Source organism: Pelophylax lessonae (genome assembly GCF_965119305.1).
Source record: "Pelophylax lessonae genome assembly, chromosome: 5".
NCBI classification, from domain to species: Eukaryota; Metazoa; Chordata; class Amphibia; order Anura; family Ranidae; genus Pelophylax; species Pelophylax lessonae.
The window spans coordinates 172,601,366-172,625,408 of NC_138772.1; the positions used below are offsets into that span (position 1 = coordinate 172,601,366).

The 24,043-nt window shown below is 42.2% G+C and overlaps 1 protein-coding gene across 1 annotated transcript in view; it reads right to left on the minus strand.

The window, feature by feature from the left end:
- Positions 1–1,455: 1,455 nt before the first annotated feature.
- Positions 1,456–24,043, minus strand: part of PIK3R4 (phosphoinositide-3-kinase regulatory subunit 4) — a 107,777-nt gene continuing 85,189 nt past the window's right edge. The window contains exons 17-20 of the mRNA XM_082258059.1: positions 17,131–17,231; positions 12,306–12,394; positions 3,789–3,900; positions 1,456–1,909 (exon numbers count right to left, since the gene is read on the minus strand). Coding sequence (XP_082114185.1) covers positions 1,739–1,909; positions 3,789–3,900; positions 12,306–12,394; positions 17,131–17,231 — 473 coding nt within the window. The 3' untranslated portion in view covers positions 1,456–1,738. The remainder of the gene's footprint in view (positions 1,910–3,788; positions 3,901–12,305; positions 12,395–17,130; positions 17,232–24,043) is intronic.

The following is a 24,043-nucleotide window of genomic DNA, read 5'->3' on the forward strand; positions in this document are numbered from 1 at the left end:
TTATCATGTTGGAATACTGCCCTGCGGCTCAGTCTCCGAAGGGAGGAGATCATGCTCTGCTTCAGTATGTCTCAGTACATGTTGTTCCCTCAATGAACTGTAGCTCCCCAATGCCGACAGCACTGATGCAGCCTCAGACCATGACAATCCCACCACCATTCTTGACCGTAGGCAAGACACACTTGTCTTTGTACTCCTCACCTGGTTGCTGCCACACACGCTTGACACGATCTGAACCCAATAAGTTTATCTTGGTCTCATCAGACCACAGGACATATTTCCAGTAATCCATATCCTTAGTCTTCTTGTCTTCAGCAAACTGTTTGTGGGCTTTCTTGTGCATCATCTTTAGAAGAGACTTCCTTCTGGGATGACAGCAATGCAGACCAATTTGATGCAGTGTGCGGTGTATGGTCTGAGCACTGACAGGCTGACCTCCCAACCCCCCAACCTCTGCAGGAATGCCGGCAGCACTCATACGTCTATTTCCCAAAGACAACCTCTGGATATGACGTTTAGTACATGCACTCAACTTCTTTGGTCGACCATGGCGAGGCCTGTTCAGAGTGGAACCTGTCCTGTTAAACTGCTGTATGGTCTTGGCCACCGTGCTGCAACTCAGTTTCAGGTCTTGGCAATCTTCTTATAGCCTAGGCCATCTTTATGTAGAGCAACAATTCTTTGTTTCAGAATCTCAGAGAGCTCTTTGCCATGAGGTGCCATGTTGAACTTCCAGTGATCAGTATGAGAGAGTGAGAGCGATAACACCAAATTTAACACACCTGCTCCCCATTCACACCTGAGACCTTGTAACACCATCGAGTCACATGACACTGGGGAGGGAAAATGGCTAATTGGGCCCAATTTGGACATTTTCACTTAGGGGTGTACTTACTTTTGTTGCCAGCGGTTTAGACATTAATGGCTGTGTGTTGAGTTATTTTGAGGGGCAGCAAATTTACACTGTTATACAAGCTGTACACTCACTACTTTACATTGTAGCAAAGTTTCATTTCTTCAGTGTTGTCACATGAAAAGATATAATAAAATATTTACAAAAATGTGAAGGGTGTACTTACTTTTGTGAGATACTGTATATATATATATATATATATATATATACTGTTGGGTGACTCACTACCTTAGCTAGATGTTTATTCTAAGCATCAACTACTCTCTCGGTAAAATGGTTTGAGGTCATGTCCCTGTGTTCTTGATCTTAGCCGCTTTCACCCCCTTGATGTATTTAAAATGTTTCAATCATGTCTCCCCTTTCCTTCCCTCTGTACACATTCTCTGAAATGATGCTGCACAAATTTAGTATACAGGTATTTTTTTTATATCAATATGAGAACATTAGTGCAAAATGCATACTTTCATTCAAACTTGTGTAAACAAGCATTCAAAGTATAAACTAACAAACAATTTAAATATCATGTATCCACCGTTTACAGCATGTATACACACAGGAATGAGAAAGCTGTTAATATATGCAGGGGTCATAAAGGTGAAGAGAACATTTTCCAAAATCTGTAATAAGCTCTTAGACTTTCTGAATAATACTATAAACAGTTTGTATGGAGAAGGCTCATTGCAGAGCCATTTTATGTCACTGGCTGACATATTCTAGACTGGCAGCCCTGCTCAAGAGGCCTACAACTCAAGCCATGCATAGCAGGACTCAGCAGTTGTCACTGGTAACTAATAGTGCTTTAACAGGGTCCAGCTTTATTAAACTTTACTTCCACACTTTCACAATGCCATCCCTGGAGGCTGTTACTATAAAGCCTTGTGTGGTTTGGAAGGTAGCCATGTCCGTAATAATGTCATGATGTCCTGCTGGCAGTGACTCAGGTCCTCTTCGAGGGGCATCTTCACTGGGCCCCACTGTATGCTTACTCTGAATTTCCTACAAGTCAAAGTGAGAAAAAAATTTAGACATAGAGGGTAATTTACACTATATTACCAACAGTATTGGAATGCCTGCCTTTACATGCACATGAACTTTAATGGCACCCAAGTCTTAGTCCGCAAGGTTCAATATTGAGTTGGAAAAAAAGCAAGTGCAGCACTCAAAACAGTGCAACCACAGTGCAGGTTGAAAGGGAAATCCACCAGTGGGTGCTATGGCTCTGATGTCCTCTCCAACATCAAACGATAAGCAGTAATTCAAAAGATAGAGCCGGCTACTCCAATAATCCTTATGATAGCTTTATTGATACAAGAGTAAGTAAAAAATTCAAGGGCTTGCGCGTTTCGGCAGAAAAGCCTTGACCACGGCACCTATCAGTGGAGCTCTATCTTCTGAATTATTTCAATATTGAGTTGGCCCTACCTTTGTAGCTTCAAATCTTCTGGGAAGACTGTCCACAAGGTTTAGGAGTGGGCCTATAGGAATATTTGACCATTCTTCCAGAAGCGCATTTGTGAGGTTAGGCACTGATGTTGGACAGAAGGCCTGGCTCGCAGTCTGTACTCTAATTCATCCCAAAGATGTTCTATGGGGTAGAGGTCAGGACTCTGCAGGCTAGTCAAGTTCCTCCACCCCAAACGCACTCATCCATGTCTTTATGGACCTTGCTTTGTGCACCAGTGAGCAGTCATTTTGGAACAGGAGGGGCAACCCCAAACTGTTCCCACAAAGTTGGGTGCATGAAATTGTCCAAAATGTCTTAGTATGCTGACACCTTAAGAGTACAAATCATTAGAACTAAGGGGTCAAGCCCAACCCCTGAAAAACAACTCCACGCTATAATCCCCCCTCCACCAAATTATTTAGACCAGTGTTCAAAGCAAGGTCCATAAAGAAATGTATGAGCGAGTCTGGGGTGGAGGAACTTGACTGGCCTGCACAGAGTTCTGACCTCAACCTGATAGAACACCTTTGGCATGAATTCGAGAGGAAACTACAAACCAGGCCCTCTCATCCAACATCAGTTCCTGACCTTACAAATGTGCTTCTGGAAGAATGGTCAAACATTCCCATAGACACACTCCTAAACCTTGTGGACAGCCTTCCCAGAAGAGTTGAAGCTGTTATAGCTGCAAAGGGTGAAGCAACTCAATATTGAACCCTACGGACTAAGACTGGGCAGATGTCCCAATACTTTTGGTAATATAGTGTATGTGAACATTTTGCAAATCTGTAAATTTAGAAAAAATTATAAGTAAAAGTTATCAAGTAAAATGAACAAAAGAATTTTAATTTAACATGTGCAGATTAGGAAGTATATATTTTAGACTGCTGACAAGAATGGATTGGCAAGAAGAGATACAACCTATTGTTTGAAGGTAAAATAACCATATTGACATAAAGACTGAGCTCTGCTGCACCCCTGTGGAAACATTTTTAATACCAGTAACTGAACAGGTTTTGTATACTGAGAGGGAAGCAGACAGAATCTAGAGCTGATTTGAATGGCATCAGCTTCTATCTTTCATTTTCAAAGCTTAACTGAACAAGCTTAAGCAGACTGGTCACAATGCACATCTGCTCAAGATTCTGTCTGTTCCAGTTTTTGTAAATTCCACTTTTAGTATTTTGAATACGGTGTGTGTACTTTTTTTCTAATGTATGGATAATACATTATTCACAATTATGCAATTTTTCTATTTTGCAAAAGGCCTCAGCCCTTGCTGAAAAAAGAACACACATTAGATACACTATATGGCCAAAATTATATGGACCAATGCTTTCGAATGGGATGTCGAACAAGCTCAGAGGTTAATGAAGAAAACCCCACTATTTATATTAAGATTTAAGCTTGGTATTTTAAGAAAACTATTACCTGAACAACTTCTGTGCCCTCAATTATCTTGCTGAAATAAGATACAGATGGCGGATTATTGGCGCTTCCTGCAATTATGTATGATCTCTTTGGACAGGCTAGATTCCAAAATCTGAGGATCAAAGTCAAAAAAAGAAATCAGTTACAACAATAATAGAATAATTTCCCAGAATGCTTGCAGCATTAGCACATCATCTTACAAACCAAGGGAACTTAGAGGGAACATTTTAGTTACAGAGATAGAACTACAGAAACATGGAAGATGCCAGGGTTATAGCGACTCCTAGATGTGGACACAACCCCACCTATTCCACATTCCATATCTGTGCAGTGGTGTATTTTGGTTTTGTGCTGCCTTAGGCAAAACTAAAATCAGGCCCCTCCCCATCTAAATTTGTCCCACACCAGCCGCGGTATACCGTTCTTGTCTCAGGGTCTGGCGAGGAAGCTGCAGCCATCCACAGTGAACAGCTGCGGCTCCCTCATCAGACCCTGAGACATGATTCGTCCAAGCGTCACATATGTGGTCAATGGGGCAGAGAATGGGGTCAGCAGGGCAGAAGATGAAGTGGCACTGATGGACACTGATAGGCAGCACTGAAGGGCAATGATAGGTGGCACTGTTGGGGCTGCACTGATAATCAGGACACTGACGATCAGTGCTCTGATTATCAGTGTAGATGCCCTCTTTCACACTGGCTGTTACCTGCTCTCTCCTCTCCTGCCTGTGAGTACCGCACTGGGGATCCCCCCACTAAGCAATGGCAGATCACAGGCACAGGGGATTTGGGACAAAAAGGCCAAATAGCATACATTCTGCAAATGGCCTAAAAGAAACTAACCACTACTCAGGGTGATAGCTGCTGTCTGGTCCTGGAGCAACGTCCTAATATGACACTGATCCCATTATCAGACACTGGCTCCCTTTTAGGAAAATAACATGTGACCTGTCTGAGAAAAGCAGATTTCCCTGCTACTATGTCTGAATTCTTTGGAAAACTCTCAACACTTCTAGAACTTTCAGTTTCCAGAGGCAAAAACGCTACATGTCCTCTATTCCCCCTGTTCAGGATTCAGTAATAGGATTTTTTTCATTGAGGTTATTAAGAAGCAAAGCATTGAGGACTCTGATTTTGTAGCTAAGGCTATAGAAGATTGCTTCATTCCAAATACCCCCTACTGTGGACACAATAATTGATGCATTATGGACTACTCGGTGCTTAGCAGCACCTGACTCTCCCCAGCCTAAACAAGTCCCTAAGAGACTGGCTAAGTCAGAAAATACTTTTTTCCATGCACACGTAGATTGATTATGCACTTTATCCTGTGGAAAAGGATTTTAAGAAGAATTAAGCTATTCCGGTAGTGAATCCTGACATTTTTGTTCTCAATAAACACCGTACAGTTCCTGTTGAGGATATTCCTAAGGAATTTTTTTTTCATCATCAAGCACAGAGAGCGCATTGAGGACTGCTCCCCAGCACAACAGACTGGCATCCACTGTGAGAACCTTCCAGACCATTCCAGTTCTAGCACTGGATTAGTTATCCACCAAGTCAAGGCAGGCCTGGTTTTGGAGGTCAGGTGGATGTAATGGTACAGAGAAATAGCCTGTCTGTTCCATGCTGCCATAATGTTGAGCTGCAAGGGCATGCAGTAATATTGGGCATAAGGAACAGCCTTGACTGAGGTCACCATAAAGTCTAGCACTCCCATGCAAAAAAGTAGGGGTGGTTGGCTCCAGGACAGAGCCAGGAACAGGCCCAAACCTATGGACCATGTAGATCCATCGGACAAAGCTGACAGAGCTTGAGCCAATTGTTCTGTCAGAAAGGTCTCCGGATATCCCACAATGGGGATGCCCTGAGATTAAAGCAGAGAAAGAATTAGGTCAAGTGCCTTATTGAAGACCCAGGGTGCAGTGGGCAGGTCAAAAACAAGGGCTACAAATTGGTAATGTTGTGTGCTCACAGAGAAAAGCAGGTAGTGCGTGGAGAAGATGGGAATGTGAAGTTCACATTCTAGATGTCAGCAAAGGTCAGAATATCTCCTGGGCACAGGGAATCAATGTCTGACCAGATTGATTCCATACAAAAACTTTGAACTCTTTGAAATGTAATTCTTTCCCTCTGAGGATGGTGAAACGATTGGAATAAAAACCCTGGAACCTCTGTCCTTCTAGGACCATGGTTCTGACCCTTTAGGGAGAGGAGCTGCTCCAGAGCAGCGTGGTGGTTCACCATTATTTGAAGAGACGTTGGCAAGTTTGGAAACATGAAGCGCGGGTAAAGGCAGAAACCTACATTCTAGCTTGTAACCCTCACACAGGGCTGCAAACCAAGATGTCTGAAATGTCCTGGGACAAGATGGCCACAAAGAGCAAAAAACATCCCCCACTTTTACAAGCGGGGCACCCCACACTGTGAGGAAGACTCGCCTAAGGACTTGGTGGATGTGAGGTTCATGGTTTATGATGAAACTGGGCATTGAAATCCTAAATAAAAATAAAATGAGCATTTCTTTTTTTTGTTCAGGAGCAGGGACCAGAGACTTTGTCCTTTTTTTCAGGAGCAAAAAGGTACTCTAGCTTTTTATCTCATGAAGTGCCCATTAACTGTCTCAATACCTGTGACATTAAACATTTGCAATCTGCCAGAAACCAGACATAAATTCTCGAATGTTTTTGAATAGTTTTTTTATTTTTGTTTTTTTAATTCTCTTTATAGTGGGTCAACATGATTTGCAATATTTGAAGGTGGATCAAGACCTGACAAGAGTTGGTGACATTTGATATAGGATACGAGTGTGTATGCATATGATGGTGTTGGAAGGGGCAGATCTTTTGGCATACAGAGCACTTCACAAAGCAGATCATTTGGCAGAAAGAACTCAAGTTTATCTGAAATTTAGAAGCATAGCCAACAGGTTGTTGTTGTTTTTTTTTTTTAAATAACAAACATGTTTTACTTACCACTTCTATATAATGGTTTTGCACAGAGCAGCCCTGATCCTCCTTGGGTCCCCTGTTGACACACCTGGCACCTCCCCCCGCTGAGTGTCTCTATAGCAAGCTGCTTGCTATGGGGGCACTCGTGTGTGCTTGCTCCCGAGCCCTGCTCCTGCTCCCTTGTCACTGGCTGCAATTACTGGCAACAGGAGCCAATAGCTCCTGCTGCTATATCTGAGCCAATGAGAAAGGAGGGAGCCAAAGCAGAGAGAGCCTTAGGTTTTGGTGCACATGGCTGTATCGAGATTGGGCTCAGATATGTATTTAGGGGGCTGCAGGGCTTCATGCAGAAGGTTTTAATTTGTCATGTGATTTGACAGTTCAAAATCACATGACAAGTCGCACCCTATTTTCTGCAATGGGACCATTCAAATTAATTTATTGTGAACAATCTCAGCTCCTTTAGCCTCACTATGTCTATTTATGTGCCTGCACAAATGGTTTGTTTATTTAACTAATTTCATCTTCATGGTAAGCTTCTAAAGCTTTTCCATATGCATTTTAATTGAAATAATGGGATTTTTGACTTACCGTAAAATCCATTTCTCTGATGTTCATTGACTGACACAGCTCCTGTTTCTTTATAACCATTGGAGTAGGACACTAGGCAGAAAAAGAATCTGGCTACGCCTATGGGCAGTCCCAGGGGGTATACTCCCTCTCCCTGCTATAGGTACTCACTTTAGTTACAAGCAATGTCAGAAGAATTATAATCCCACAGAGGGGTGGGTGCTGTGTCTGTCAATGAACATCAGAGAAATGGATTTTATGGTAAGTCAAAAATCCAGTTTTCTCTTTCCTTCATTGATGGACACAGCGTCTGATCTTCATAACCATTGGGACGTCCCAAAGCAGTGTTAAACACGAGGGGCTGGAACAGCAAAAAAATTCCCAAGGCTAAACAGTAGCCAGGCAACAGGAGCTCAACCAAAACAACTAGAGCCCATCTGAAAAAAAACAATACACCCTTGAAGAGGATCAGGTCCTCTAAACCGCAGTCTGCAAAACCTTGAAGCCAAAAGAAGCATCCGCAGATGCCAACACATCCACTTTATAAAACTTTGTGAAAGTGTGCACCGACGACCAGGTGGCCGCCTTGCAAACCTGCGTCACTGACATCTGATGACGGAAGGCCCGGGAGGCACTAAGCACCCAAACAGAGTGCGCCTTAACAGCGACAGGAGGAGCCTGACCCTTGATGGTATATTCCCAGAATCACCATCTGTCTGATCCATCTGGAAATGGTCACAGAGGAAGCGGACAACCCTTTCCGAGGCCAAATCCGTGAGCACAAATAGTGAGTCTGATTTCCTGAAAGACTCCATAGCTGCCAGGTACACCCTAAACGCCCCGACCACATTTAGGGCATGCAAGGCAATTTCCTTCGGATGTTTAGGGACACAGGGAAGGCAACACAATGTCTTTATTCAAATGAAAATCAGAGACAACCTTTGGGAGGAACGACAGACAGGGTGAAGAACCACCTTATCTCTGTGAATCACCAGGTAAGGTGAATGACAGGATAACGCCGCCAGTTCCGACACACTGCCCGCAGGAGGTAATAGCAACCAACAAAGCCACCTTCTGAAACAGTGTAAGCAAGGGAATCTCCCAAAGTTTCTCAAAGGGTGGCTTCTGGAGGACCGAAAGCACCAAATTGAGGTCCCAAGGCAGCAACCGAGACCGCACTGGAGGAACCAAATGTTGGACACCCTAAAGAAAGGTACGCACCAGAGAGTGTGTGGCCAAGGGCCGTTGGAAGAAGACTGCCAAAGCTGACACGTGGCCCTTAATGGTACTCAAGGCCAATTTCTGTTCAACCCTCTGTTGAAGGAAGGTCAAGATTCGAGCCACGAGAAGGAGCGAGGATGAACCTCAAGAGACTCACACCACGCAATGTACGTCTTCCACGTTTGATGGTAGATCTTTCTAGAAGTCGATTTCACAGCTTTTAACAGCGTAGGATTCACCGACCCAGATAAACCCCTATCCTTCAGCAAATTGCGTTCAACAGCCAAGCTGCCACCCTGTGCCTGTGTCACAGCTGCGTCCTCCATCTTCAAGGTCTCACGCACAGATATAATCAGTGCTTCCACCAGCGCCTTTTTGTGCGTGGGTGGAGGAATCATCCTCACTTTTAGAGGATTCCGGGCGTGTGGTTGCAGACCCAGCAGGGTGACCCACATCCGCGATGGGCCAAATCAGATTCAGGATCTGATGAGACAGATAAGGCAGGGGAAGGCGGGGGGCGCTTTTTGCTAGCCCATCGCCCGAAAGCTACCTCCAGCAGGGACACAAAGCTCTGAGCTCCCTGCCCCCACCCCAGACCACCCAAACAGCATCAGCATAAGTGGAGGGGGGTAGAATGGGGCCAGATGAAAGAGGGGTGCCTGGCGGGAAGGAGGGGAACCGGAGGGTCCGACCATCCCAAGTTGGGGCCCACGCCACCCCAAAACCCTCCAGGGAGAGAGGGGGAAAAGCTACTCACCATACCAGGAACCAGGTGGGACCTCTCAAGAAAGAACCCCTCTCCATCGAAATGGGGGGCTGTCGATCAGGAGGCACGCTGTGACTCGGGCAGGGACCCAGTCGTATGCAACCTCAAGAGGCGTTTAACTCGCAGGCCAACCCCCATCCAGTGGGGCTATGTTGCGGCTGACCTAGCGCAGAGCTGAGGTCTGCTCACGCTCACTGGCCAGACTGAGGTGACCACTGGATCTAGATTATCCAGCCAATCGCCAAGTCCGACAGTTGATAGTAGATCTCACAGGACAAATCCAGGAGAAAAAAATTCTATCTAAAAAGAATACATTTGCCAGGACCAGAGATCCCAGCAAGGAACTAGGTCCTTACTCCTGACTAGGCTGAAAAAAAAGTACCTATAGCAGAAGTATTCCCCCTGGGACTGCCCATAGGCATAGCCAGATTATTTTTCTGCCTAATGTCCTACTCCTGTATAACCCAATGTTTATGAAAATCAGGAGCTGTGTCTGTCAATGAACGAAAGAGAAATAAAGTCCAATTTTATATTGGGTAGGGAGCCAGTATAGCATGCTGGTTTCCTGCCTATAAAAAATCATCAGTTTAATTACACACTTCAGATTCAGACCAACAGCCTATGATCAGACATATCTCTAGAGCTCAGATGTTTTTGCACACAGCCATAATTCTCTCCTGAGCAAATACATGGAGATGGATTTGGGCACAATTATTGTTCGCTATGACCATGACAAGAATGTGGGTGGCAACAGCCTTCTGCAGAATTGTACTGGCCCTGGTTGTTTATCATTATACTGACAATTGAATTAACAGTCCTAATAAAAGTACAGTAACACCTTTCAGTGCCCACATATATGGTTGTTGCTTAATCTGGCTAAATATGGTTGCATTATATCTCTGTAGGCACTCTCAACATGTGCAGACACTTTCTTGTTGACCGATCTTTTGGAAAGGACAGAGCATTCAGATCTTCCCAACCAATTTACACGGTTCTTTCAATATTACACCAACACCAGTGTTTCTTTTAAGCGAGTACCCTTGTCTGATACAGGAAGGCACGTACCCTTGTCTGATATAGTTTATACACTGCACAATAGCTGAGAATAAAAGACCTGATTCTGCTCAACCCCCCCCCCCCCCCCCCCTCTTGCATAGGTGTCAAAAAAAGATAATGCTCGAACTCACTGGGCTAACTAGAGACAAGGTTATGATATCAAACATATATCCGAGTACAAAAAAATGGTACCACACAATCTCACTCATACTGTAAAAACACACAGATATCCACCTCACTCATAACAACCAGTGACCATAAATATATAAATGTATTATTCCACTGATAAATGTAATATTAACAGGTGGGGACAAAGTGACCTAGTGATCCATACATAGGTTGCTCCAGTATAATCTTTATGTAGATGTTGTAAAGGCACGATAGAGACCACAGTTTCGTTGGATGTAAAAGAAAAATGACAAAAATCCAAGGTATGGTATTGATGGATACAGCTCACAGAAGTATTCAGCAGTAATGTGTTGGTTATATCTACTGTATAGCATAAGGAGATGCGGTCTAGGGGAGGCGGATTTATCAATGCTATGTATAGAAGTCAAACTCTGCCTACTGGGTTAGCAAAAGTTCATACCTGCATAACCATGCTAGGAATTGTCAATAAGCACTTTGAAAACCTCCCTCACACTGTGGATGGTGTATCAAAACAACATTAAATGAGCTTATCCAAATCACGTTTATGGAGACTCTACTGGCGAGTGACCCCAACAGTGTAACATAGGAAGTGTAACATAGGCACAGGCAGTATAACATAGGAAGTGTAACACGTTTAAACAAATCACGTTCATGGAGACTCTACTGGCGAGTGACCCCCAACAGTGTAACATAGGAAGTGTAACATAGGCACAGGCAGTATAACATAGGAAGTGTAACATAGGCATAGACAGTGTAACATAGGAAGTGTAACATAGGCACAGGCAGTGTAACATAGGAAGTGCAACATAGGCATAGGCAGTGTAACATAGGAAGCCCATATAATTCCTGTGATCACATCATAGTCTATATCAGCCTTTTTCAACCAGGGTGCCTTCTGGTGTCTTCAAGGGTGCCTTGGAAAAATGCCTAGAAACTGCCTAAAATTGGATACAAGCCAGCAGGTGGTTGAAGCCTATTAGTTACATAAAGTCACAGGTTTTCATTGTGCACCATTACAACCTTCTAGCCACCAGTGTCCTAACAACCAATGACATCATCGGTTGATCAGAAAAACGTTGGGCTCCTGCAATAGCACCCTTGTTTGCTCTTCCCCTGCCCCTCTCTATCAGCACTGGAGTCACATTAGCTAATTGAGGGACAGAAACTGAGGGAGAAGTGAAACATAGGCATACTAGTCAGTACCAGTGTGCAAAGTTGTTTGCTTTGGAACAATAAATCACCTCTAAAGTTGGGTGTCCTACACATATGGGTGTGGCTGCGTTAGGTAAGGCTATTAATTCGTTTTTTTTAATTTTAGAATGGGGTGTCTCGAGATTGTGCAGAATTGTAAAGGGTGCCTTGACTGAAAAAAGGTTGAAAAACACTGGTTTATATTTCAACATCCATAAAAGACATATTGTGCAGTGATACTTATCAGACCCTGTTGTATGTGATGGTCTTTATTTGATGCCAGTAGAGGTAAAGTCAATTTTAGAGCAATCCAATCCCATGTAGGTCACTGGTTGATCACGGTGAGGGGGTGGAATACTGGCATAAACCTGATTGGTTTTGCCACATTTATACATTGATTACACTGTCATTGTATCAAACCAACAACTTATTCATCCAATGTATCACATTAAGGGGAAACTAAATTAGCTCTTCTGCACAAACTAAATTGACATTCCACTTAACTTGCCTTTCATGTTCCCATTTTATCTTATATTGTATTTTCTTTTTATTTTACATGTACTTGATGTCAAAAATTCAAATATTTTAAATAAATGGTCCTTAAACTAATGCTTACCTAATTTTCATGTCAGATCCTGCAGTCAATAATATGGGGTTTCCATCTGCTGGACTGCAGTAAATCCCATGAACACTGTGAGGTGAGGGCTGTTAATAAAGAAAACAATTATCACTAAAACACTTCACTGCTTAACAACATCACAAAAATGATGGTTGATGGTCATGTATTCATTCTTGATGGTATATTGTTGTATGATGGAACCCGATAAACAGTATTCCTGAGATGTGTCTCCCTTTATGTCAGAACCTAGGCAACATCATATGTTGTATGTTATTTTTATAGTTGCAGTATAAAAAACACACCGATGAGTGTAATCATCCAAAAAAAGTTACGTTTTAGGACAAATTGCTACACACTACCGAAAAAAAATAAAAAAATGGATTTTTGTCTTACTGTAAAATCCTTTTCTCTGATGTTCAATGATGGACACAGCTCCATATCTTCTTTGACCCTTGGGTTATGCTGCTCTACATAGGAGTAGGACTAGGTGGAAACAAATTTGACTACGCCCATAGGACAGCCCCAGGGGGAATACCTCCCACGTCCAGCTATAGGACTTCAGTTTGTAACAAGCAGTGTCAGAAGAATACATAACCCAACCCAACAGAGGGGTGGGGTGCTGTGTCTGCCAATGAATATCAGAGAAAAAGATTTTATGGTAAGACAAAGATCCAGTTTTCTCTTTCGATCATTGTGGACACAGCTCCATATCTTATTTGACCCTTGGGATGTCCCAAAGCAGTGTCAACATGAGGGGCGGGAAAAACACAGCAATGCACATGATCCCCAAAAAGGGCTAAACTTAGCCAACCAGGTAAACCAGGAGCTTAACCAGGAACAACTGAAGCTCACCAACCAGAAAGAATACACCCTCAAGAGGCAGGAACCTCTGCAACAGCAGCCTGCAAAACTTTGCGGCTGAAAGCAGCGTCCGCAGATGCGAGTACATCCACCTTGTAAAACTTGGTGAATGTATGCACAGAAGACCACATGGCCGCCTTGAACACCTGAACCACTGACACCGGAACAGAAAAAAAGAAAAGAAAAGTTAATTTAAAAAGGAAAAAATACCAGGACTAGAGATCCCAGCAAGGAACTAGGTCCTTACTTCTGACTAGGCAGAAGTCTTATAGCAGGAAGTGGGAGGTATACACCCTGGAGCTGTCCTAGGGGCGTAGTCAAATTTGTTTCCGCCTAGTCCTACTCCTATGGAGAGCAGCATAACCTAAGGGTCAAAGAAGATATGGAGCTGTGTCCATCAATGAACTAAAGAGAAAACTGGCTTCACTGTGTCAAAGCTGTGTTTGAGTTAAGATACACAAAATAGACAATGTCAAAAACAACAAAGTACCAGATAGCTTATAATAAAACAGCCAGTCTTGATACAATAGAAAAACCAACTAACAGTATTTAGGAACATCCATCAGAGCTGAACTGTGGTTTATAGCAAAACTGTGTTTTGATTGTGCATGACAAAAAAACGGCATCGCTTTAATGCCTTCTTGTTCAGCAACACATAATCACTTTATTCATACAGCAAAAAAATAATTTTGCATGGGGAAGCATGTGACTTACTCCCATCTCTCTCAGGTGACAGCTTAGGTGCTTGGGGATAGGCCCAAAACACGTAGGCGGGAAGAAAATCCTCTGTTTTGTGTAAGCTACAGCTACTGAGCCTAGGAGCATGCATTAGGTTTTCTGAAGGGCTGAACTAAAATGCAAGGGAGTGAAGAAAAGGTTAGTATGTGCTGAGAGGAGGAGGTTATCAAGAAAATGAAAATGAGCAAAGCACAGATTTGCCTTAAGTAAAGTATTTTAATTAACAAGGTTTATATGCAATGTCTTTTAAGAAAGGAACTGACCTTCCTGTCTTGTGTATAACTAAATTATAGTAATGCTGTAGCAGGTTATTATAATACAACACAGGCCACGATTAATTACATTAAACAAAGGAATTTGCTATGCTTTCTGGTCCAGCTCAGCATTAACAGCAGCTAATAGCAGACTGTGTTTTCTTAATTGTTATAAAGAACAGGTTGTGCTCAAATGTATAATACTTTTTGGAAATTTTAATTGGTGATTAGTAAAAAATTCCTATACAGTGCTAAGGAAAAACCAACAAGAAAAACCAAAAACAAAAAACTTTTCAATTTTAAAGCTCATATACCTTAACTCTTACTGCCAAGGTGCTGTTTTAGAACAGACTTAAGAAACTCTAAGTAAGTTACGCCTTGGGTTAAGTTTTACACTTAGATGTACTTTGGGGTACTATATAATGGAACAACATATTGGGGTTGATTTACTAAAACTGGAGAGTGCAAAATCTGGCGCAGCTGTGCATGGTAGCCAATCAGCTTCTAACGTCAGCTTGTTCAATTAAAGCGGTAGTATCATGTTTTTTTACACTTTTACCTACAGGTAAGCCTATAATAAGGCTTACCTGTAGGTATAATTAATATCTCCTAAACCGGCACGGTTTAGGAGATATTTGCAGTGCATGCAGCCGTTCACGCGAGTGGCTCATGCGCTCTGAAGGTCCGGGGGGACCTTCAGTTTTGCTTGCCGGGAGCTTGCCGGAAAGTCACTCCCGCACGCATGCGCGGGAGTGACATCATCGCGGCTCCGGCCAATCACAGCGCCGGAGCCGCCGAACCCGGAAGAGACGGCGAGGGATCATGGCGGCACCCGCAGCGATGTCCGGGGGTCCGTGTCGGGGCTTCGTTCTAAGGTAAGTAATACATAGTGAGCTACTAGCTCATTATGCCTTTGTCTTGCAGGTTTTTTTTTTTTTTTTTACTTTTTGGGTTTACAACCGCTTTAAGCTTTGACAAAAAAAAAAAAACCTAAAAGTTGATTGGTTTCTATGCAGAGCTGCACCAGATTTTGCACGCTGTGTATACAGTAAAAAATAGCTCAGATAGCCCTGTGGTTGAACTAAGTGGGGATACACCTACAAATAACTTAAGCATTTTGTGATTTGTTCATTAATGATGGTATTACTATATGTAAATGTGGTGATGACATTTCTGTGCATCTCCATTTTGTGCTAAATCATGACAATGTAATATATATATATATATATACATATATATATATATATACACACAGTATCTAACAAAAGTGAGTACACCCCTCACATTTTTGTAAATATTTTATTATAACTTTTCATGTGACAACACTGAAGAAATGTCACTTTGCTACAATGTAAAGTAATGAGTGTACAGCTTGTATAATAGTGTGAATTTGCTGGCCCTCAAAATAACTCAACACAGCCATTAATGTCTAAACCGCTGGCAACAAAAGTGAGTACACTCCTAAGTGACAATGTCCAAACTGGACCATTTTCCCTCCCCGGTGTCATGTGAATTGTTAATGTTACAAGGTCTCAGGTGTGCATGTGGAGCAGATGTGTTAAATATGATGTTATCGCTCTCACTCTGGTCACTGGAAGTTCAACATGGCACCTCATGGCAAAGAACTCTCTGAGGATTTGAAAAAAAGAATTGTTGCTCTACATAAAGATGGCCTAGGCTATAAGAAGATTGCCAAGACCCTGAAACTGAGCTGCAGCACGGTGATCAAGACCATACAGTGGTTTAACAGGACAGGTTCCACTCAGAACAGGCTTTGCCATGGTTGACCAAAGACGTTGAGTGCACGTGCTCAGCGTCATATCCAGAGGTTGACTTTGGGAAATAGATGTATGAGTGCTGCCAGCATTGCTGCAGAGGTTGAAGGCGTGGTGGTCAGCCTGTCAGTGCTCAGACCATACGCCGCACACTGCATCAAATTGGTCTGCATGGCTGTCGCCCCAGAAGGAAGCCTCTTCTGAACATGATGCACAAGAAAGCCCGCAAACAGTTTGCTGAAGACAAGCAGACTAAGGACATGGATTACTGGAGCCATGTCCTGTGGTCTGATAAGACCAAGATAAAGGTATTTGGCTCAGATGGTATCAAGCATGTGTGGCAGCAACCAGGTAAGGAGAACAAAGACAAGTGTGTCTTGCCTACAGTCAAGCATGGTGGTGGGAGTATCATGGTCTGGGGCTTCATGAGTGCTGCCGGCACTGGGGAGCTACAGTTCATTGAGGGAACCATGAATGCCAACATGTACTGAGACATACTGAAGCAGAGCATGATCCCCTCCCTTTGGAGACTGGGCCACAGAGCAGTATTCCAACATGCTAATGACCCCAAACACACCTCCAAGATGACCACTGCCTTGCTAAAGAAGATGAGGGTAAAGGTGATGGACTGGCCAAGCATGTCTCCAGACCTAAACCCTATTGAGCATCTGTGGGGCATCCTCAAATGGAAGGTGGAGGAGCACAAGGTCTCTAACATCCACCAGCTCCGTGATGTCATCATGGGGGAGTGGAAGAGGACTCCAGTGGCAACCTGTGAAGCTCTGGAGAACTCCAGGCCCAAGAGGGTTAAGGCAGTGCTGGAAATAATGGTGGCCACACAAAATATTGACATTTTGGGCCCAATTTGGACAATTTCACTTAGGAGTGTACTCACTTTTGTTGCCAGCGGTTTAGACATTAATGGGTGAGTGTTGAGTTATTTTGAGGGGACAGTAAATTTACACTGTTATACAAGCTGTACACTCACTACTTTAAATTGTAGCAAAGTGTAATTTCTTCAGTGTGGTCACATGAAAAAATATAATAATGTGAGGGGTGTACTCACTTTTGGGAGATACTGTATATATATATATATATATATATATATATATATATACAGTATATATATTAAAATGTAGGTCACAACACATGTATAATTATGTAATTATCAAGCATACAGGACACAATACATACCTGCATTTCTGAGAGTGGGGGAGCATTGCTAGCCCACAGAGTGAACCGTCTGTCTCCAGTTTCCATGTCCCACATAGAGACTTCATTATTGCCTTGAACAGCTAGATTAAGGCATCAAAAAAATTAAATTACTAGACTGTTTTTCCCAAGAAGAATCATCACTGTACTAAAGTCTACATTCATATCACAAACATTTTCCTCAATTATTTCCAAAATTATTATGCATAAGGAAATGTTCTTTTTATTACTCATGCTGATACTGTAAATGTGTAATCAATACACCAATGTTATTCTTTAAAATGGCAGAAAACATGCCAACATGCCAATTCAATTATTGGCCGTCAAGTTATGCCGGCCATAGACAAATTGCACAGTTCCTCCATTAACACAGTTATTTATAGAGGAATCCCTTCCGCGGAGCTAATTGGAGGAAAAATCCTGGGCTCTCAAGTCCCACCAGGGAGCCCGAGACTGAAACCAGCAGTTAGGGTGGCACACCATAAAGATGGAGGAACTTCTGTTCTCCAATCATTTCCATGGTGTATGAAACCAGAAGTGATGAGGATTATGCCATTCCTTGGTTCTCTTACCGGCTTGTAAAGCATCTGATCAAACCCATCTTGGTTTGATCAGATGCTTTAAAGGGTCGAGGAGAGATCTGAGGTCTAACAGACCCCGGATCTCTTAGTAAAGAGTACCTGTCACTGGCCATGGTATCACATGGGATGTTGTTCATTCCTTGTGAAAGCAATAAAGTTGATCAAAAAAAATGTAAAGAGACAGTGTCAAAAAAATAAAAGCACCCATCTCCCCGTGCTCATGTGCACATCAATCCAGCAAGCACATGTAATCGGCTGAAGTACCACAAGCGTGAGGTATTGCTAAGAATGTCACATTGAGAACAATAATTCTAGCACCAGGCCATCTGTGTAACTCTAAACTGGTAACCTGCAAAGACTTTTAAAGCGCTGCCAATGGAGATTTTTAACAAATGTAGTTTGTCAACACTCCTATAACGTGTGCAATTTTAAAGCATGACATGTTAGGTATCTATTTATTCTGTATCATCTTTTATATGTTACTAAACAATTGGGTATTATATTGTGTTTGTGTGCACTAAAGTTCATTAAAGTGTATTTTTTCTACAAAAATTGCATTTGAAAAACTGCTGCACAAATATCTGCAACAACAACCAACATTTTTTTTACAACGCCTTTGCTTTCAGAAAATATAGAATGTTTGGGGGTTCTAAATAATTATCTAGTAAAAAATGCAGATTTTAACATGTGTGTTAGAAGTGTCTAAATTAGCTTGGGCAACAAGTAGTAAGAGTAGGACGATATTATAAAAGGAGTTTACAATTATGCAGTATGAGCCGCTGCTGATTCCACTCTCTTTAGTGACAGAACTTCTCAGATATATCACTGCTTCTCAATGGTAGCCGGCTTCAAAAGCAGCTAGCACTGTAGGTGAAACTATTAGTCAGCAAGTTAAACTGGTGCTTTTTTTTTTTTTTAGCAGTCATGTGGCCTTCTTGCTCCTTTCAGTAATTTTAGGAATTTAAACTGAATAAAGCGTTAGTGTTTACTGTAAATAAGAGCCGGTTCACACTAGCGCGACTTGTCAGGCGACTTGTCAGCCTGACAAGTCGTGCTCCCTCGCGGTCCATTGACCGCTAAAGGACCCGCTCTAATAGTAGCGACACAAGTCACTCCGACTTAGAAAAAGGGTCCTGTACTACTTCGGGGCGACCTCGGAGCGACTTGCATAGACTTCCATTATGTGAAGTCCATGCAAGTCGCTCCGAAGTCGTGGTGAATGGTAATGCACAAGTCGCCCCCGAAGTAGTAAGGAGTCGTGTCGCCTCAGTGTGAACCGGCTCTTAAAATGACCATCCATACTTACAAAAACTAAAAAAAATAAAATAAAATTTTGTAGACCCTAATTTAAAGTTTTTAAAAATATTAGCTAGAGAGAATGAATTATGTGATAAACACTGAAATGCCATAGTCTTACTGTTTTACTACTGTATGTTGCTAAAGGTCTCTCTCTCCATTCACAGTACAAGCCATTCTCCCATGACATTCAGCTGCGGAGAGTACCGCTGCTTTCTGAGTAGAAGCAGCAGGCTCTCTGAAACGGTCCGATATGTCCTCTGCTAAGTCAGCAAGAGCCCAGAACGCAGCAGAGGGCATGAGCCTCACTGATTACTGGGCTGTGACTCTAGATGTGACTAGATGTGACTCTAGATGCAAAATAATAAAGTAAAAGTTACGACACATAAATAATAGCAATGTCTGCAATGGATAAAAAACAAAATTGTCTTGACTTCCACCTTAAACTTTAGTGAACTTGTCAATGTCAGTAATGGAACTGTGCTATTATACAGTACAGTAAATGCGATTAGACATTTAATTCCCAGCAGAGTGCAAGAGGACAACATATGTTCCCTTAACTCCAGCGCAATGTTATGCTTGACCTTCTGATTGTATAAATGCCAAATTACATTCAGGAAATTAAAATCAAAAAGCATGAATGCCAGAGCATTTATTTGAAATTCACAGGAACTATTTAGACAGTTGATTTTCAAACATGACCTTGAAAAATCCACAGAGGTTTACTGATTTTCTTAAAACTAAAGACAAGCAATTATTTAATCCTTAACGCCTTCATGGCTAGACTTTTTTCTTCATAATCTTGTGTTGGAAACCTTTCCAGGCAAATTGCTTTATTTTCCTGTTAACTGGCTTCTTCACAATAACCAGGGCTGGATTCAATTTAAGTAAGCCATAGACCGGTTTTATTGTGTTGCCTCCATGACAACATATCTTTGACTGGTGTCCATTTTTGATTATCTTCTATAATAAAATCTTAGCATTTTAAATACAATGAAAGCTGAACCCCACATAGATTTTAAAAAAATAAAACAACACATCTAAATGTAGTTGAGCATTCTATTAAAATTAAATGCATTTTCACATAGTTACTTAAAGCAGAACTTCATTCTCTCAATCAACATTGACTATTTTTTATCCTTATGCTACCAGTACAAGTAAATGCATAGGAAAGTTATGGGAAAAGAAAGGAAAGTATATCATCTATGCTCGTTTTAAATTTCAGTTCCTTCCTGGTTTTTATGCCTAGGCAAATGATGTCATACATCCCAGGAGTCTTCAATAGGGGAGGAGGGGCTTTCGCAGCTAAGCACACCCTCTCCTGCTTGCAAGGTCAGAGCTAAGGGCACGTGGATTCCAGGAAGTAAATACTACATGAATCATCTGCCCTTACTCAAGATGGCCATAGCCTGAAACGCTAGAGGGTGTTTTTCAATGTGATTTCTCAACAAAATAAAGCATGGAAACCTGGATGGATGGGTGAGTTTGCTTTAAATATTATAAATGAATTAAATAGCAATATTGGTTTGTGGAGCTAAGATCAAGTGCAGTTGTACTTTAAATCTGTCTCTATATCAGCCTCCTGGCATTTGAGGGAACAAAGAAAAGAACGCTGCACTCCTAGAAAGGAGCCTGGGTATCAAAAAGTAAAAGGGGCCTCAGCCTGGCGCCAACCAGGCCACGTACTCTGACATATTTTGCCTTGCCCACAGGGCTTAGTCATAAAGGTAGAGCGGCATCTAAAGTCTTTCCAGTTGTTCATCATCTGCAGAGCAGCAATTTAGATTGGAAAAGAGAGGTGCAGTATTCAGAGATATTTAAACCCTACCGGAATAGAGTAAATTCAATTTTAATAACATCCATGACCTATTCCCTTTAACAAGATTGTACCTGGTCCCTGAATAGACAGGGCCCTAAACCTGTACATTTTGGTACATTGTTCAGCCCAGTCCAGCCGCAGCCTGCCATAGACTTTGACAAGCACCTTCCAGTGGAGGCTGGACACTGCACCTATCATTCATGAGCGCACTAATGTTCTGGGAGGGACGCAGTGCTGCTAAACAGCCCTGTGCACAAAGGGCCTAACAGTGAAAACTTGTGCCATAAATCTGGCTATGCTGTCTGCCAAAGGGGAACGAATGACAAAAAAAGGCTGGATAGAATTACTGATGCATCATTTTACAAAGAATTACAGATACGTCAGTTCACATAAGTGTAATTCAAATGAGAATTTAATTGTTTGATTGGAGTCCAAATTTAAAGCCTAAGTGCTGATGTCTCTTCTGAAATCCTCACCTACCAATGCCTAATCACACCCCCACCTGTGTAATCTTCTGGTGCGGCTGGGGTTAATCGAACTGAGGGAGCAGAGACAGACAACTATTAAGAGTGCCTGACTATGTCTGCCTTTTCTGCCTAGCTCCACTATTCCTAGAAGCCGTAACTGCAGCTTCTATTAATGAAATGTGATCTATGAATGAAAGATGGGCAGATAATTGAAATGCCTCCCCCCCCCCCCCCAATCATAGATCCCGTTTTATTCATAGAAGCTGTAGCATGGCTCCTATGAAAGACAGAGCTGGGTGGAAAGGGTGGGCATAATCAAACATCTTCATGAGTGCCTGTCACAGCTCTCTCAGTTCAGACTCATGCACAGAGGACGTTTAAAAATGCCAGTGCTGCTGTAAGGAAAAAGCAGCGTTAAAAACACGCTTTTAGCAGCATTCTTGAATAGCGTTTGTGAGCGTTTTTTACAATAAAAACACTCCCTAAAATGTCGTTAAAAGCTTGTTACGGCATTTAGCTGTGTTTTGTGTTTTTACAGCCAAGCAGCCTCTGCTCCAGGACGCACAGTCCGTCGTCTTTTTCTTTTTTTTACTGCCCCAAAACGCTAATTCCTCCAAACTCTTTTGAAAGTTAATGTGTGCATGGACACATAGGCTAACATGGAGGAGAGTTCAAAGGCAGGAAAAATAAAACACCAGACACCCCTAAAAGCAGCTACAAAAATGTCCTGTGTGCATGAGACCTTCTATTAACCCTCACTGCACCAGAAAATGATGGCAGGGGGCAATTATTGGAGGAGTATTTCAAATTTCACAGAAGAGACATCAGCACTACTGACTGTTAAAGTGGTTGTAAACTCTTACATATATCTAGTGAAGTGACTGGCCTCAGGTGATACACAGAGATTAAACACATCCTCCTACATAAGTTGTACCTGTTTATCTGCAGCCTCTCTTCTCTACAGCTGTTCGAAGTGCTGAATTCTAAAGTTTATCTGAGAGTTCAGAAAAAAGGGGGTGGAGAGATGAAGTTACACTCTGCAGAGCTCAGTGAGAATAGGTCTGACAGCTGATTGGATGGAGGGAAGAGACATGGCCCCCCTTCACCCAGCACACAGGAACAAAGCTGAGGCTGTTGATCAGCTGAATATCCCTCCCCTGTTACCCTTTTTCTGTTGGTGTCAGGAAAACTTGTCAGAATTGATTCATGCTAATAGCAGAGGAAAGAAGCAGCAAAAAAGAAATGCCGCTTATTGCTCTGGATTTAGACAAGTACACACTATGGAGGGATATGCTTTGTTCATAATTCATGTCTGAGGCTTACAACCCCTTTAAGTATTGTCACTTTTTTTTTGATGGCATTTAGGCCCTAATATCTCAATATTAACCACCCATGATAATTAAAAAAAAAAAAAAAAGACTTCTAAGGAGAAATGAGAGAAAAACTTTCATCACACAGATGTTTTTAGATCATTGAGTTCTAAGCTCTTCAGTCCTTACAAGCTTGTTACAAATGAAACCAGTCTCACATTTTTAGAATTAAAAACAAAACAAACGCAATGACTTTACAAATAACCTCTACATCCGTTTTGCATTTTATATCTGAACTGCAGGACAGAACATTTTGCATCAATTCTAAATCAAACATGAAAAAACATTAGTTTGTTAGATGGTTTTTGCCCAGTGACATCATCACTGGCTCGAACTTTTGGCATTGTGTTCTTTATTCTGTTGCCTAATCATCGTGACCACAGAAAGACTCACTATTCAAAAGTATCCGCAATAAGCTTCTCAATAGCACTCATCATTTTAAATAAAAGATCTATTTGTCTATGTACAGTATTACGTTGGAGCTTTTGTTTAAAAAAATGCTGCCACTATCCAAGAAATGGCTATTGTTCACATTATCATACTGCCTGTGGGTTGAAAAATAAAAAGATCCACACTTTTTGCATTTATGCGCCACAACAGAATCTTTGACCCACAACAATTTTTTAGTTACTTCCTGGTTTCCAGGCCTAAGCAAACAACGTCATATATCCTAGAAGTCTTCAGGAGGGGCTTTCTCAGCTCAGCACACCCTCCTGCCTACATGCATGCATGGGCTAAGGGGAGATGGATTCCAGGAAGTAAATGCTACATGAATCATCTGCCCTTACTCGACATGGTCACAGCCATAAATGCTAGGGGAGTGTTTTTCAAAGTGATTTCTCAGCAATTTAAAGCATGGAGACATGGATGAATAGGAAAGTTTGCTTTGAATATAAAAAATTAATTAAACAGCATTTTGTACTCAGATTCAGTGTAGTTTCACTTTAATAAAGGGAGTCAGGAGATCATTTCTGGCAAGGTCATCAATTATTTTTTCTGTAAGTGTCCTCCCACACGGGCTTTCCCCCCCGACGGACTCCGTTTCGCTCAGCATGGATCCGCAGGCAGATGACAGGTCCGTCTCCGCTTACTTTGCAGAGACAGACCTGTCAGATCCCCGCTCTCCTCTATGGGAGATCGGATGAAAACGGACCACATGTCCATTTTCATCCAATCCTATCCGATCCTCCAGGTGGATGGAAAATAGGGTTTCCATCCGTCTGGATTTCAAAGGCAGGATCGGATCGGATAGCAACGGGTGTCAGCGGACAGGTCCCCGCTGACATCCGCTGCTCCATAGAGGTTGCATGGTGTGTCCGATCAGGTCCACCTATCAGGCGGACCAGATCGGAAAGCCCCTGT